Source organism: Diadema antillarum, unplaced genomic scaffold, assembly GCF_040938485.1.
Source record: "Diadema antillarum isolate AM-2024a unplaced genomic scaffold, OU_Dant_1.0 scf00000020, whole genome shotgun sequence".
Classification (NCBI taxonomy): Eukaryota; Metazoa; Echinodermata; class Echinoidea; order Diadematoida; family Diadematidae; genus Diadema; species Diadema antillarum.
The window spans coordinates 684,707-701,595 of record NW_027270909.1 but is presented as its reverse complement, the minus strand read 5'-3'; the positions used below and the strand labels follow the sequence as shown (position 1 = coordinate 701,595).

General features: G+C 38.6%; 1 protein-coding gene across 1 annotated transcript in view; it reads left to right on the top strand.

The window, feature by feature from the left end:
* The first annotated feature begins 4,379 nt into the window (after positions 1-4,379).
* LOC139729338 (uncharacterized) overlaps positions 4,380-16,889 on the top strand; it is a 104,371-nt gene continuing 91,861 nt past the window's right edge. The window contains exons 1-2 of the mRNA XM_071640269.1: positions 4,380-4,416; positions 5,476-5,607. Of these exons, the coding sequence (XP_071496370.1) occupies positions 4,380-4,416; positions 5,476-5,607 (169 nt within the window). The remainder of the gene's footprint in view (positions 4,417-5,475; positions 5,608-16,889) is intronic.

The following is a 16,889-nucleotide window of genomic DNA, read 5'->3' as shown; positions in this document are numbered from 1 at the left end:
ATATTCAGAAACCACTCTATGAGATGTCAAAGAGCATGCAATTCTAAGGGGTATCAAAAGTTTATTTGATGAAAATCGGTTTTGAAATGGCTGAGACATCCAAAAAACAAGGTGAAAGAGAGAGATCCTAATAAAGTTATGGCATGTCGCCTTTTATTATCATCACTTTTCTGGATATCTCAGCCATTTGAAAACCAATTTTCATCAAATAAACGTTAAATCCTTCTTAAAATTACTTGCTCTTTCATATTTCATTAGAGGTCTTTCATTATCTCACTTAAGAATGTTCAAAACATAAATCCCCACCTCAACCAGTACTGTACAGTCCCTTTAAAGCCCCTAAAAGACAAGGAAATGATAAGAAAATATGGAATTTTCTAAGTCTTAACTTCAAGAATATTTTTTGTTATACACAAGTGAGGTATCACTGGAAAGGTTTTATTTGCTCTATCTGATGATGGACTTACTTGAAAATGCATTTAGTTCTGCCATAATATGCAAGTGCACAAATTTTCGTGAAAAAAACCCAAACAAACATGCTTATCATAGTGCTTTATTAATCTCTCTTGTATAGATTGTAGGGGGAAAAAATGTGAACCCATGTTGCAAGACAAAATAAGCTGTTGAAATCTTCTCTGCTTAAAATGTATGCAGGTCACTAACTTTCCCCAAGTATGGATCATAAAGGTTGTATGGATTTTTATATCAGTACAAGTTTCCAAGTTTTCGTACCATCATTTCAAGACCACCCTAGTCTGACATTTTTGCTGAATTGAAGAGAGCGTCACAAAATTCTGTCTGACATATGCAGTTTTAGATGGTAGTGTATATGTTGGGGTGGGGGTGGGGGTGGGGGTAGGTCTTTTCTGAGGGATATTTAACAAATCTTGCCTCAAAATGCGGTTTGTCATAATTCGGTGATACCTCCTGGCAGAACCACACCATGACTGTAAGTACAGATGCCAGGAATGTAGGGAAAAGTCTGAGAATTAGACTTGACAATGGATGGGATGCTGGGATGAGTCCCCGATGGAATTCCATTTTGGGAGAAGTGGGCTTTTGGGAGACTCCTCGATGAGTGATGTGAAGTTAGGATCAAAAATAGTTTTAAGGGAAAAACAAAATGAGTTGAATTCTTTACCAGTGTCTTGCAGATGGGGAAAAGGTGGTGAAACTTTTTGCTTTTTGATGCACTTTGAACCAAATTCCATATTTTTCAAATCAGGATGTTCGTGATGACTATGTTAATGTACAGAACTTTATTGTTAACAAACCACTCAGCAATAACGTAAATGAATTTGCGATCATCATTTATCTCAATGCTGCACACTGGCACTGGTCTGGTGGTCGAGGACCACTAAATCACTGTCGGACCAGTAACTTTTTCAGGAATGGTCCAGTAAAAAATAGAACAACTGGATAAGCATACATACTGGTCCAACATACAGGTTGGACCAGTAGAAAAAATGGGTTAATGTGCAGCCCTGTTTATCTATATGAATTTATAATTTTTACATTTGCTTTTATCATTGTAATTTTACAGAGATATGAAGTTAAAGGATAGTATTACTTCCTGATTTAGCAGATGGAGAGATCATAACCTTGATGAAATGAAACACTGAGTCTAGATATTTGGCATTTATTTCCTGAATACAAGATATCATTTTGTGAACTTTAGTGTTCAGCAATGGTAAAGATGGCAAGTAGATTTTACCTCCATTTAATTTTCTGATGCAGATACTCATCAATTTACAATATGACATCATTGAGGAAGAATGGTAATATCATGTTACTGTGCCAAGCAAGAGAACAGATTTAGAGAGTGGAATATCACAAGTAAGATTATAAATTAGAAACTAAAATAATAAGTTATGTACAGGAAGGAGAAGATAATTTCCCCAAAGATGTTGTAGTGGGAACATTTCCAAAACCAGAATGAGGAGAACTGAAGGTTTTTATTGAACCATTTATGACTGCTCCATACATTGAAAAACAGAAACTTTCCCATGTTTAGTCGAGAAGTGCTCATGTGCAAGCAAAAAGGAAACATCCAGGTGTTTTAGCAAGTATAGTATTCAACCTGCCAGGCAGTCTATGAGGGAAGGCAGATACCACATGACCAGAAACTGGGATAAAACTGGGAAGCCTAGGAGCAAGCATTTACAGGAGAAAATAATGGAATAAGACTTCAGAGTTTCAGAAACTCCATTTCTGAGGACTGTTTTCTGATTCTGGGTTTTCAGTCACATCTCAGTAGTTACTAGCAACTTTCAACAACAATTTAAAAGTTCTTTTTTTTGTGGAAGTGTAAATACCCATTTGAACTCCCTATCAGATGAGAGAGTTCTCGTATTGATATTCACCATAATATGAATATACGATGTATGGATATACAATGTTTTTTGTTTTTGTGCATCTTAATGTTGTGCAAATCAGAATGTTGCTTCAATATAGGACCTTTTTTGAAGCGATATTTTGAGCATCTCTTGGTATGATTATGCTATATCCAAACAACATTTTTTTTTTCATCTGAAAGCTCTCATATCCACAAGTCGCATGAGTAGGCAGGGCTTACTCACAGTACGTGCATAGGGCCAAACATCTGCTACAGATGAGTCCAGCACAAAGTATGAACACGAAGCGTAAAGTCCACTTAAAGTTTGTAACGCACAATGGAAAGACTCATACATATTCATGAGCTTCCCATGCAAGTTTAACTGAGTGCGAGATCTGAATGCTCCCATGCGATTATCGGATAGTGGGATGTTGTGTCTGAAGGAATTCAAATCAATACGCAGTATATCCGTATGAATATACCGTAAGTAAGTTGGTATGTCTGAAAGTGATATTGGTAAGGAAAAGAAAGAGCAAAAGTGGTACTGCATCTTTAAGAGATAAGGTATCATCCTGGAGGGAGTGGGGGAATTCATCATCTACCCTGGGAGCTTTTTATCACTCACTGGAAAATGAAACAAATTTCCATTCTAGTCTGAGAGTGCAGACCCAAGGAAGTTTAATCCTACAAAATTTTGCTTTTCTTCAAGTTAGGCCTAAATTCATATAAGAGCATCAGTAATATCTGGAGAAAAGTCCTAGACTTAATCATTTTCAAAACTTAACATAACTTTATGTTCATTCTTGTTTGGATTAGATGGCATGTTTTATTAGAGCTGCTAATGGTAGGACAGGAACTAAATGCAGTAAGATGAAATTGATAAAAAAAGAAGATTATGAAAATGATATTTTTGTATATTCTGTAATAAGGGACCTTTGGGGAAAAGTTTCCTATTTTTCTTTATACGAAAGGGTTTAATGAGGTAAATGCGGGATTACATTTATGTATTTTTTGTTGTTCTTCCATATTCCACATCTCATACAATTTTACATTCCATTTGATTTAAAAAAAGAGGGACAACACAAAATAGTTATTTGAGATGGACATAAAGAGATATATAAAGCAAATACGCATAGCACGTAAAATGAAAAACCCACTAAGAAGCCAAACCTCTTGAATGTAGGTTCCGTGGTAATGATTTTTCCTGTATAGGAGTGAGGCATTCAGAAAACTTGTTAGTCTTGGCAGCACATGTGGTAAAAATCACCGTACACAATAAATATCAGGAGCTTTGGGAGCGAGAAAAGGAATAGAAATAATGAAGAAAGGAAACCAGCTGGATTGGTGAGCATTGGTCTGTCTGACCTGTGAAATTGCTGCTGATGAATCAGAGTTTTTGTGATCTTTAAAGAATGACTAAACTACGCATGACGATTATATTGCGACTGATAACAATAGTGTCATATATTTTATGACCTATATAGATATCAATGTGTGATTGGTCAAAATGCAGTCACGTGACCATTGTCACAAGGATGAGTAGCGTTATATTTTCATAACATGACGTAAATTACGTACAACCATGGAATATAACAGCGACTACGTTTAATAAACAAATGCGTTATATCAGGAGGGGTGACGTCATAAAAAAACCAATTGTTATGATGCGCGCAACATACACAGAGACGCTTTGCACACACACACGAATGCAATCGCCGTGACCACAGTATACAGCAGCACACTACTGTAAAGCGTTAGCGGTGTAATATGTGTAGACAACACTTCATGCACAGCATACACGCGCTACAAGCGAGAATTGCGAAATTGCAACAGATTTGTTTTTGTCAAACTGTTAGCAGTGTTGTAACTGGTATGGCAGCTTGAGAGAGAAACAAACTGGTGAATGTGTTGGAGGCTATTATACTAGAGAGCCTACTACTCCCGTTAATGTTAGACAGTCGTGACAGGGCCAGAAGGCAAAGGATTTCCCATTCCGTATTACCACCGCCTGAACTGAGTAAGTTTCTTTGACACCGGTACTTCTATGCTACTAGCGCTGGACCTGGACCAGGGCCAGGTCCGTAGTCTACAGTTCATGTACCAGTGACTGCAGACAGAAGAGATTAGGCCCTACATTGTTAGAAAGTTCACATTCTCATACATCACCACAAACACTTACCTCAACAAGCTTGCTTTAGACCAACAGCGGCAGTTACGGTAGTCTTCTACAATTTAAAAAAAAATAATTTTACAACTGTCATTACAAAATCTAGCTGTTAGCTCTAACGTAACCGCTACGTAAATAGGCCCTCGCTATAGGCCTACGTATGATTGAATAGCGACTGTTCTAGGAATGCTCCTGCACGGCTATATGCCACGGAAGAACGAATTACCGATAGTAGGGCCTACGCGAAAGCCATCATAGTTATGGCTCGGTTTGGCTCGATTGCATACCACTAACAGTGCCGAGCGTTGTAACGCGCGTTCATGAATTTGACTTTGAATTTGAATTTGACGCGCTTCGGAAAAATATAATAATCCTCGACAAAAATATAACTTCCCGCGAGGATCTCAAATGTTATATTCCACCTCTGATAAGTCAATATCTGTATAATATCACTTTGAAGGGAAGAGAGAGGATTTGGTAGAAATTGAAACATGTGATTTGTGAAGGATTTCTTCAAATTGATTTAAAGTGAGAGAAGAGTAGTTTGCCACACCTACTTCTAATGAATGGAAAAAATTGCCTGAAAATGTAACACTATTTTCTTGTTTTCTCCTTCTTTTGTTTTATAATCATAATTTTCTAGTTATGATCATCATCATCATCAAAAATTGTCTGTCTGTTTGTTTTATCCCCTGTTCATTCAAACAAGCCTATCACATATTGTCTTTGGATGAAACTGATTATAGTAATAATTGTCATGATAATTGATATTATTATATGTTATTTTGTAAAGTGCAGTATGATATTTCACCTATGAAACAGGGTTAACATTATTTACTAGATATTGATTTCTTGATAATTGCACTGATTACAACCGTCATTATAATCATATCATTCATGTCATTGCTAATAATGAATTTGATTTTTAACAACTTTTCTTAAACACTGCACCTTCTTTGCTTCATCTCCATAGCTGTGTGTCGCGGTTCCTGCCCCTCTGGCGGTACCTGCACGGCGCCCAACAGGTGTACTCAGTGCCAGGACTCCTCCCAAGGGTACCAGTGTCAGGAAGGACATCCCAGGGTGTCAGGGGTCAACTACAGAGGTGAGAGGTCATCCATCTTCTCCTGTGCTGATCCTTTGTACTCCATCTTGCCAGTTTACCTGGGAGAGGAATTTACTGTAGATGTGATGTGATGTGGCATTTGCAGACATTCCAACTCTTCCGCTTTCTTTTACTTTGAGCTTGGATTTTTCAAATTCTAGTTGTATGTCTGCTACCACTATTACTGGATGAAAAGACTGGATGAAAAGACTACTTCAGCTTGTGATGTCACATGCGTAGAATGATATAAAGAAAGTATCATAAAGAAAATTCAACATATTTCACTTTTTGCACAAAGGAAAAGAGCACTTGACTTGCCTCTTTCAAAAGGCAGGGGGAATGATATTACTCTTGATATATGACAATTACAAGTGGAAGGAATGTGAACTTTCAAATCAAATCAATAAAAAAAAATCCTCATTCAGTTCTAGTAAGATATGGGTTAACTAAACACTCTTTTGATATGATAAGTGACTGGGGTGTCATAGACAGACAGATAGATACAGCTAACTAACAAGCTAATATAGTGAGATAGAGAGAGAGAGAAATGTATTTGGAGTACTCTTTAAGGAACAGTAACAGAGGAGAGATATAGCAAGAAAGAAAGAGAAAAAAATGGAGAGATGGTTTAATAGGTAGAGGAAAAGAAGAGAGGGGGGGGGGAGAATGAGAGGGAGAGATGAAGAAAGGTAGAGAAGGGGGTAGCAACTCCTGGCTGGTAGAGATGTTGATATAAGACATCTTCCTGCTTTGCTTAAGATCAAGGTAGAACACAGCATTGAAGGATTTATGATATTTTGGGATATGATCTGCTGCCAAGATGGATGACAGGTTGCCAAGGAGGGGGAAACACCCGTTACCATGGCATCCTTCATGGAGGAGTGATGGTTAGGACTTCTCTCAAAGACTCTCAAAGTAAATGCTTATAGTCTCTGCTCTAGACAACTATTAGAGCATTCAGTTCAACAGCCCATGAGTACTGTAAAACGAGGAATGTTCGCATGCATTTTGATTTCACAAATTTCATGAGATGCGAGCTTTGCAAAATTAAAATGCATGCTAAAGATCTTGTCTACACTATATGCATTGAATGTTAGAGGCAACTTGCAAAAATTTCATGCTGCAAATAAGGCCGTCGGCTCCCATTTGCGAAAATTTCATGCCGCGAATATATCATGTTTTACAGTATTTAAGTTACTCCCCATTTATACTGCACACTTAAGAGTAATCCAGGAGTGCTCATGAACCAGGCCCACTGAGCTCTGTATTATGAAGAGACAATCTGGTCCTGGAGCGCTCCTGAAGCACTCTAAACTCTATATGTGACCGTGCACCTCAAAACAAACATAAAGTCGCACACACTGATTTCGCGTGAGGACTGAAAATAAGTGAAATGGGTCAACCTAGCCGAACTTGACTTTTCATATTTTCTGAAAGAGCGGGTCTTCTTTTACATTATGCTAACATTTGGTATCATAAATCGGGCAGGAAAGTGTGTTTTTTTTAGCAGTTTATCTCGAACATTTTTGGTAGAATAGTGTGATTAGGCGTGTCTTTAGAATCCCTTTTTCATTTCTGAAAAACCTTGTCCTCACTCTTCACTTTCAACTCTGATAACTTTTGACAAGATAGTGCTATTGCTTTGAAAGTTGGCATTAATTATGGACAGAATGTGTTAATGAGGCATGCTTAATTTCCGTTTAATCTGATAATCCCTTTATTGTTGTTACTCTGGTGGTTAACTTCCTGTTTTTTGTCCCATTCATCGCACAGCCAGCACGGTTTGGTAAAGATTGAGCGCTTGAATAGACACTGTACTTCAGAGCCTCTTTTCTCAGTTCACACTTTTCCTGAGTTTGTCCTTTCTTTCCAATATTTAGATAGGTTAGGAGAGTCCATTTGATTTGAGTTATACATCATTTTAAAGCTCAAAGTCTGCATTTCCAGAATATGGTCTTAACTGAAAATTCATGTCTGGCGACTTTTTGTTTGTTTTGAGGTGCAGGGTCACATATAAGTGGTAACCAATGTTCAGAGCACTCCGGAAGTAGAATGCAATGCACACTGCACATACAGTTTGTATGTTATAAGTGCCTGTCATGTGTGCTCTCGAAGGTTACCATGACAGTTATGCCCCTCTCATCCACTGCACGTGTGGTCTCTGTATGAAACAGAACAGAGGAGGAGAACATAGAAGCATATAGTAAAGTTGAAGTGCTTCAGGGGTGCTCCTGGGCCTGAATTTGTGTGTGAATGGGGTATTAGTGTCACTGAGTCTGATACTTTCAACAATTAAGAGTCATTGCTTTGGTTTTTCTTTTTTGAAAGACTCAGAAAGACGTGCACAAATTTGGTTTTTGTATGACACCAGACAAAATGCAGGTGGTCCCTATATCCCCCACAACAACAACAACAACAACAACAGCAAATGGCTGGCATCAAATTATTGCTTGTACGGTATCATATCTTTGATTGCAATGTGAGCAATGAAACCAAAATGAAGGAGACCAATTTTGGTAGCATGGGGAAATGTGGGTGGTCCAATTGACTCGGTCTGTATTTGCTGCCAACCGGGGTACATTCAAAACCATGAAAAGCACCCGTCTGCCACCCATCAGCGAATGCATGCATTTCAATCCACGCTCATTGGTAACGGTTGATTCCACTCAAGATTCTCATGCAGCCATGTGTATTCTTACATACGTAGACATCAGTGATAGAGCTGTATACACTTACTGGGATTCTTGAATATATATAAACTGGGACCACCTTCTCATTCCATGAATTCCCACTACTATAAAAGTTGAAATTTTCGTGGTATTGAAATTTTCGCGCATTTTGCTCAACCACAAACTAGCGCAATAATAAAAGCATGACAAATATTTTTGCTTCCGATTAAAAACACACGAAACTCTTCTTTTCTAGCTGAGCGCGAAAAATTAGTCGCCCCCAAATATCCACTTTTACAGTAGACTAGGTTCTCATTCTGTGGATTCATCTAGATGGATGAAACAAAGGTCTGAAATTTGAGACTAATTATGGCTGGTCAAAGAAACCACGTCACAGAGCAAAGTGAACTGTGATGAAGAAGTCCCAAATTTTCCAGTTACAAAGTCAAGGTTTCTTTGAATCAAAATGTGAAATTTCTATTGACTATGACAGGTAAATTTCCCTGTGGGAATTACAAGAATATTTAATGCTGTTAATTCCATATAAAGGAATGAATGTGAAACCACTGAAATATGAAAGCAAAATGGATGGTATATCATCATATTTTAAGTGTTATTGTAACATCTGAAAGACATGATTTTAAAACTCAACAGGTATATGAATAATGACTCACATGTGGATAAAGTACAGAGTATCAAAAGGTCAGTACCAACTCAGTCAATAATGTCATTTTCCCGTCAAATAAATTTCCTGCTGTACATGCACCCTTGACAGTGATACAATCATTGTAGATATAGCTACAACCCTTGTATGGCAAACATATAGTGCATCATCGACAACGAAAAACATATAAATTGCATGGAATTTTTGCATTGGGACAAAAGTATAGTCAAAATATGTGCAGCTGACTAAATAAGTATCAGTCTAAAGCAAGAAGGCTTTAATGCACTGTGGTAATAGGAGTTACCACTTTCTTGCTCTTAACTGGTGCTATCAAGTTTGTGCGTCTGACAATTCTTTTATCTGTCTGGTTTGCAGATGCCGTGGTAAAAGGAGTTGCCACCTTCTTGCTCTTAACTGGTCGTATCAAGTTTGTGCATCTGACAGTACTTTTATCTGTCCGGTCTGTACGTGGATGCCACTTTCCACCATGTGGAAACACTTGCTCCCTTATCTGCCTGGTTGCTGACCCTCTATTGTTCTTTGATGCATGATGTAATGTCCATTGTAAAAGTGACAGAGACATACAGGATGTCTCTTGTCTTCTCTTGTCAATCTGGCTACATATTGTGATGAGATAAACAATGTGCAAAGAGAGAGAGAGAGAGAGAGAGACTCAGAGAGGAGGATAGATAGATAGAGAGAGAGATAGAGGAAAGGAGAGAAGGGAGGATGATAGATGGATAGGAGAGAGAGAGAGATAATGGGGAGATGAGGTAAACTTGGTTATCACTGATGATCTTAAGATTAAAGGGGCTGTACAGTACTGGTTGAGGTGGGGATTCATGGTTTTTACATTAAAGTGAGATAATGAGAAACATCTTATGAAATATGAAAGAGCATGTAATTTTAAGAAGGATTCAACATTTATTTGATGAAAATTGGTTTTCAAATGGCTGAGATATCCAAAAAAGTGATAATAATAAAAGACTACATGCCCCAACTTTATTAGGATCTCTTTGTTTCACCTTGTTTTTGGATATCTAGGCCACTTCAAAACCGATTTTCATCAAATGTGACCCTGCACCTCAAAACAAACAAAAAGTCGCCAGACATGAATTTTTAGTTAAGACCATATTCTGAAAGAGCAGACTTTAAGCTTTAAAATGATGTATAACTCAAATCAAATGGACTCTCCTAACCTATCTAACTATTGGAAAGAAAGCACAAACTCAGGAAAAGTGCGAACGGAGAAAAGAGGCTCTGAAGTACAGTGTCTATTCAAGCGCTTAATCTTTACCAAACCGTAATGGCTGTGCCATGAATGGGACAAAAAACAGGAAGTAAACCACCAGAGTAACAACAACGAAGGGATTATTAGATTAAATTGAAATTAAACATGCCTCATTAACACATTCTGTCCATAATTAATGCCAACTTTCAAAGCAGTAGCACTATCCTTTCAAAAGTTATTAGAGTTGAAAGTGAAGAGTGTGGACAAGGTTTTTCAGAAATGAAAAAGGGATTCCAAAGACACACCTAATCACACAATTCTACCAAAAAAGTTCGAGATAAACTGCTAAAAAATGCACTTTCCTGCCCGTTTTATGATACCAAATTTTAGCATAATGTAAAAGAAGACCCGCTCTTTCAGAAAGTATTAAAAAGTCAAGTTCGGCTAGGTTGACCCATTTCACTTATTTTCAGTCCTCACGCAAAATCAGTGTGTGCGACTTTATGTTCGTTTTGAGGTGCACGGTCACAAATAAACTTTTGATACCCCTTAGAATTGCATGCTCTTGGCATCTCATAGAATGGTTTCTGAATATCTCGCAAAACGTTAAAAACTAAATCCGCACCTCGACCAGAACTGTACACACCTTTTAAAAGTTCAGAATATTTTGACACATTCTAAATTTTGACAGGAGGAAGAAGGCTTATTACATGGAAGTAAAGCAGGGTAGGGGTTGATGGGGGGGGGGGGGGGAGGGGAGATTTGATGGAATATTGAAAGAAGGCTGAGGTTGTAGTTTATTGCTCTTTAATTCAAAACTCATTGTATCTAATTCTAGAAGTAAAATAAAGAAAAAAATAGAAAAGAAACAAACACAATGAAAAGAAAGTGGACAATTGAGCAATGTGAAGAATCATCAAATATCATGACAAAATTCTTCTCAGATATGATTAAAACGAAAAAAGTGAAAATATTCCAGGCAATTGTAAATCTTGATTGCATCAAATGGATGGGCACTTTGTAGTTCTAACCTAAACATTGCCTTGGCATTCTTGAAGACATTGCTGCAGAGCTCTTAAATTCAACACTCGGGCTTACAACCCAGTTTTTTGAGAGTGACATCATGATGACATCATAGTTGACTAATCGCGACAAAGTGGTTAGCCCGTCATGTCCTTGTCTGCAGATATTAGAGACTAAACTTTGATGACAATTAGACCTGTCATTCACAGGATAGTCTACACCTGGGAACGACCAGACGGAAAAAAAAAAATGGAAAAGTGCAGGAGAGCCTAAAAAAAGAAGGAAACCTTTAAATTCTTGAACCAAAATCAGGAGGTACTTGTTACAATTCCAGTTGGGGCACCTTAAGGCTGAACTGAAGTGCTTGCTTATGAAGGTGCATCCAGAATTCTTGCTACCCTCTCTATTATATACACTCAATGTGAGTGTACACCTGCAAGTATAAAGAATATGATGCATAATATACTACTTTACCAGCATGTTAAATACTTAAAGGGATGGTACAGTATTGGTGGAGCTTAGAATTGGGCTTTTGACTTTTTGCAAGATACCAAGAAAACACTTATGAAATAGTACAGAACATACCATTTTAAGAGGAATTCAAAGTTTATTTGATGAAAATCGGGTTTGGTATGACTGAAACATCCAAAAACAAAGTAAGACAGAGAGATCGTAATAAAACGTGGGTCCCACACTTTATTAGAATCCCTCCTTTTTGAATATCTCAGCCATTTTAAAACCAATTTTCATCAAATAAACATTGAATTCCTCATGAAAGTGCATGCTCTTTCGTATTTCATAAGAGGTTTCTCATTATCGCACCAAAAATGTTAGAAACCTGAAATTAGGTCTCAACCTAAAATATACGATCCCTTCAGCAGGTGTATCATTCTCATGAAGGACAACAGGTCAGGCTGGATTATTCCATGACTGATTTACTTTGTTATCAGATGATGTACATAGGGCCTATACCAGGCCTCGAATTAACCGACGGCCACCGACGGCCATGGCCGTCGGTGCCCCTCTCGTTGGCCGCAATGCCTTTTGTTTTTTGATCAAAGTTACGGCCAAAAAAAAATGTGCCCTTTTTCTTGGGGCCGTGGTGCCCTTTTAGAATGAAAGATATTATTTATGACGCATGATATGCCCTTTCTCAGAGTCTCTTTTTTAAGCTTGAACAACTTTCCTGATCTCAAATATCATACCTTCAGTTCACTCACGTCCCGATATATCTGATTCAAACTCAAAGTATCTTTCCGAGATACGAGACGACGTGTACGTACATGTACGCCCGACTGGCTTTTACCGTCCCGACTGCCTCCGCAGCGCAGCGGCCGCGAGTATGTACTAGCTAGGCAGCGCATATTCAGATAGAGTATGAAGAGTGAACTCCAAGTTCACCAAGAAAAAAGAAAAATCCCACGATGCCAAGGTGTGCCAAACTGGGGAATGGGGAGGGGTGGAGAGAGAGAGAGAGAGACCAATCAACAGAAGAAACCGCGCGTACTTGGCGCATTCTTGGAGGTCATGAACTGTCTGTCACAGACTAATCATAGCAATCTACACGCGCACGCAAATTCCTTTGCCTTGTGGTTTTGCCAGCCAGCTGTCGGAATGTGCTTTGAAGTTTCATGGCAGCCTGGCTGGCCTGAAAAGGTGTCGAGTTTCAATCAATACCTACTGTTGTTTTATTCCTGTTTAAAAAAATGTTGTTTCACCTGATAGAAACGCGGAGATCGGGAATGTGTTACAGCTGTAGGGAAGAGGTTTTTGTTGTGTGTTGCACTTTGTGTGTGTGTGTGTGTGTGTGTGTGTTTGTTTGTTTTTCTCGGTTTGTTTTTCTTCTTTCTTTTTTCATAAACACCAAACATGCCCTTTCCAATGTGGCCTTGGTGCCCCTCTGACTGACTTAAGTGCCCTGGCCTCTTGGAAAAAGTGCCCTTTTCTAAATGGCCGTGCCCCTCCAAAATCCTATTTCGAGGCCTGCTATACCCATAGTGAAATTTATACAACACCTCAGAATGATGTCGAATTGTGATTGGCCAAGAACATGTCACATGACATTCAATAGAAAATACCTATCAAACTCATTGAGAGTGACAGCCATACAATAGGCCCCTGGCATGGGCCTATAGCACGGCTCGAAGGTACTATAGCACGGCTTCGCGGGGGGCTACTAATGCATGGCCGCTCACAGAGTTCTGTGGCTCACACCCGTAGCAAAGCGCCAGCAAACTACATTGTACAGTGTACGTGCTGGCCGGCTGCGCTGCCGGTAAGTCTCACAGACCAGGCGCGGCGGAGTACTGCAACGTTAACGTGTACGCGCAGTTACTTTACCTAGCTAGTTGCATGTATTGCGGACTGTATACACCTAGCGGTACTGCTGTGTTTTTACTTTTGACTCTGATCTGCTACGTGGACCACAGTGATCCCAACATCAAGACTTCATTTCAAGTTGAGAAACCGTAATTTGATTATTTTTCTGTGTTTTTATACAAAATCATTTTCGGAAATAGACAAAGTCTAGACCTACTACTAGATCTACCGACATCTCAGATCGACCTAACAGTCAGGCCTAACTCGATCTAACGTTAGCGTAGAATGGGTATAGACCCTGTGGAGTTCGTGATTCCTGTGACTGTGTGGTCGAATCATGACGAGTGTTTGAAAGCAGTACACAGGGTGGTTTACAATTCTCTGCCTAATTGTTACATTTATTTTTGGGCCTTCCTGAGTTGGCGGTCACTAATTTTGTATTGTGATTGTGGACAAGGTGTTGTATAAAACGAATAATTTATGATTTTGTTCGTGCATTGGGGCACGTAATACCGCACTCGGCGCGAGATTCGCCACTGGTCTATTCAACGCGGCGCTACGCGCCTTGCTGAATAGACCAGTGGCTCATCTCGCGCCTCGTGCGATATTCGTGCCCTATGCACTCACAACTCATAAATTATTCGTATAATATAGCACTGCTCAGGGCATATCATGGTGATATGTTACCCTTTCACTTTGCCATTGATATGTCAATATGGTGATATGTCATCAAAGTTTGCAGGATCTGTCTAAAACTGATATCTGTTATCATGTGCTAAACCTTGTCACAGAGGAGTGAGACTGATAATTTAGGATAGTGCAGTGCACTGTTCAGATTGAGTCCTATATTCACCTGTTCCAAGGGTGTGATGTCAAGCACGTACTGTTGTATAAATGTGTTGTATAAATGTGTCAGGCCCAGCCTGATGTACAGTGATATGCACTTCTCTCTCTTGCAAGGGCGGACCTAGGAATTCCGTAAAGGGGAGACGCCTTTATAAAATTAAAGGGGGGGGGTGCATGCGCCCCCAATTTTTTTCATTTTATTTCTTTTGTTTTAAAAAAAAATGAAGAGGGGCGCGCACCCAATGTGCCCCCCTCAGGATCCGCCACTGCTCTTGGCTATAAAGTACCCAGCCAGTTTTCAATCAATAGTGAGATTCATACTGATGCAAATTAGCAGGATGCAAATCTCAAGATTTGTTTGGGAATCCAAATCCAAAGAAATCTTTTTTTTTTTTTGAATTATCATAATTTGAGAAATGGCTCAATAATTTGCACCATGACTAGTGTGAGAAACACTGAAGTAGATAATCCTGAGATTTTTTTATTTGCCCATCATTTGAAATACACATCACAACTGTGCACAAACACAAGGGCAAGCAGTCACCAATCCGGTACATTTCAAGCATGGGCAGTTTGGTCAACAAATTAGTGCTATCGGCACTTAGATACAGTTTTTATTAAATGAATTACTTGTATATATCAGATACACATGGATGTTTCTGTCTATCTGAACAGGTACATAAAATCTTGATATATGGATTGTGATTGACACCCTGCTATTTTGTCTGTGTTGGGGTTATTCCAATACAAGTTCCAATTCAATCTTTATTTCCAATTCAATATAGATATAAAATACATGTGAATATGAGCAAATTGTACAAAAGTGTAGATATCAAAACATTGATAACATTGACAAAACAAGGAAATATTATGAAAAGGGAAAATCATGGGGAGAACAGATAGCATAGGTACATAAGGAACACAAGCTCATTAACATTGTGTGTAGTTAAGCAGAAAATGGTATGTGCGTAGAAAGGAGAACAGATAGCATAGGTACATAAAGAACACAAGCTCATTAACATTGTGTGTAGTTAAGCAGAAAATGGTATGTGCGTAGAAAGGAGAACAGATAGCATAGGTACATAAAGAACACAAGCTCATTAACATTGTGTGTAGTTAAGCAGAAAATGGTATGTGCGTAGAAAGGAGAACAGATAGCATAGGTACATAAAGAACACAAGCTCATTAACATTGTGTGTAGTTAAGCAGAAAATGGTATGTGCGTAGAAAGGAGAACAGATAGCATAGGTACATAAAGAACACAAGCTCATTAACATTGTGTGTAGTTAAGCAGAAAATGGTATGTGCGTAGAAAGGAGAACAGATAGCATAGGTACATAAAGAACACAAGCTCATTAACATTGTGTGTATAGTTAAAGGACAAGTTTACCTTCATAAACATAAGGATTGAGAGAATGTAGCAATATTAGTAGAACACATCATTGAAAGTTTGAGGAAAATTGGACAATCCATTCAAAAGTTATGAATTTTTGAAGTTTTTGTGCAGTAACCGCTGGATGAGAAGACTACTGCAGTGTGTGAATAACTTAGATATCACATGCGTACAACAATATAAGGAAAATATAAAGAGAATTTCACAAAATTTCATCTTTTGAAAAAAGTACACATTCGCCCGACTCGTTACCGACAAATGTTATGGGTAATATTATTCCCCCTGCCTTTAGAAAGAGTCAAGTCAAGTGCTCTTTTGTTATGCGAAAAAAGTGAAAATATGTTGAATTTTCTTTACATTTTCTTTATACTGTTGTACGCATATGACTCACAAGCTGTAGTAGTCTCCTCATCCAGCACAAAAATTTTAGAAATTCATAACTTTTGCATCGATTGTCCAATTTGCCTCAAACTTTCACTGATGTGTTCTACTAATATTGTTGCATTCTCTCAATCCTTATGTTTATGAAGGTGAACTTGTTCTTTAATCAGAAAATGGTATGTGTGTAGAAAGCCAGAATAGGCTTTTTATGTTGCTCATATGAATAAGACATATGACAAAATGACACTAAATGACATTAAAAATGACACTAACAGTGTCATTTTGCCATTCACAGAGACAAAATAGCAAGATGGTTATTGTAGACATCAAGCTTCCCAGAGCTTCTGTTTTGCCGTTTCTCCTACCTCCTCCCTCCCCCCCCCCCCCCAACATCCTTTTCTCTCCATCTCTTCTCTAGCTGGTAGTCAGGGACCTGTCGTCCTCAATCTCAGCCAGGATGTATCTGCATCACTGACAGGAAGGAGATGGGGTGGGGGGGGGGGGGGTGGGGGGTGGGGGTGGACACTAGTGAGGAGAGAGAGGAGAAATGCTGGACAAGATGAAGAGACGTCTATACATGCACACACACATACACACACACACATATGCACACCAAACAGATATTACACAAGCAAACATATAAGCCTATACAAACACATACATAATTATACACATTATGTAATCAGACACAAAAGGCATTAAAGTGTTTTTTCTGTTTTTTTTTCAGTTGAGAATTGTTATAAAGGAATTGTGCAT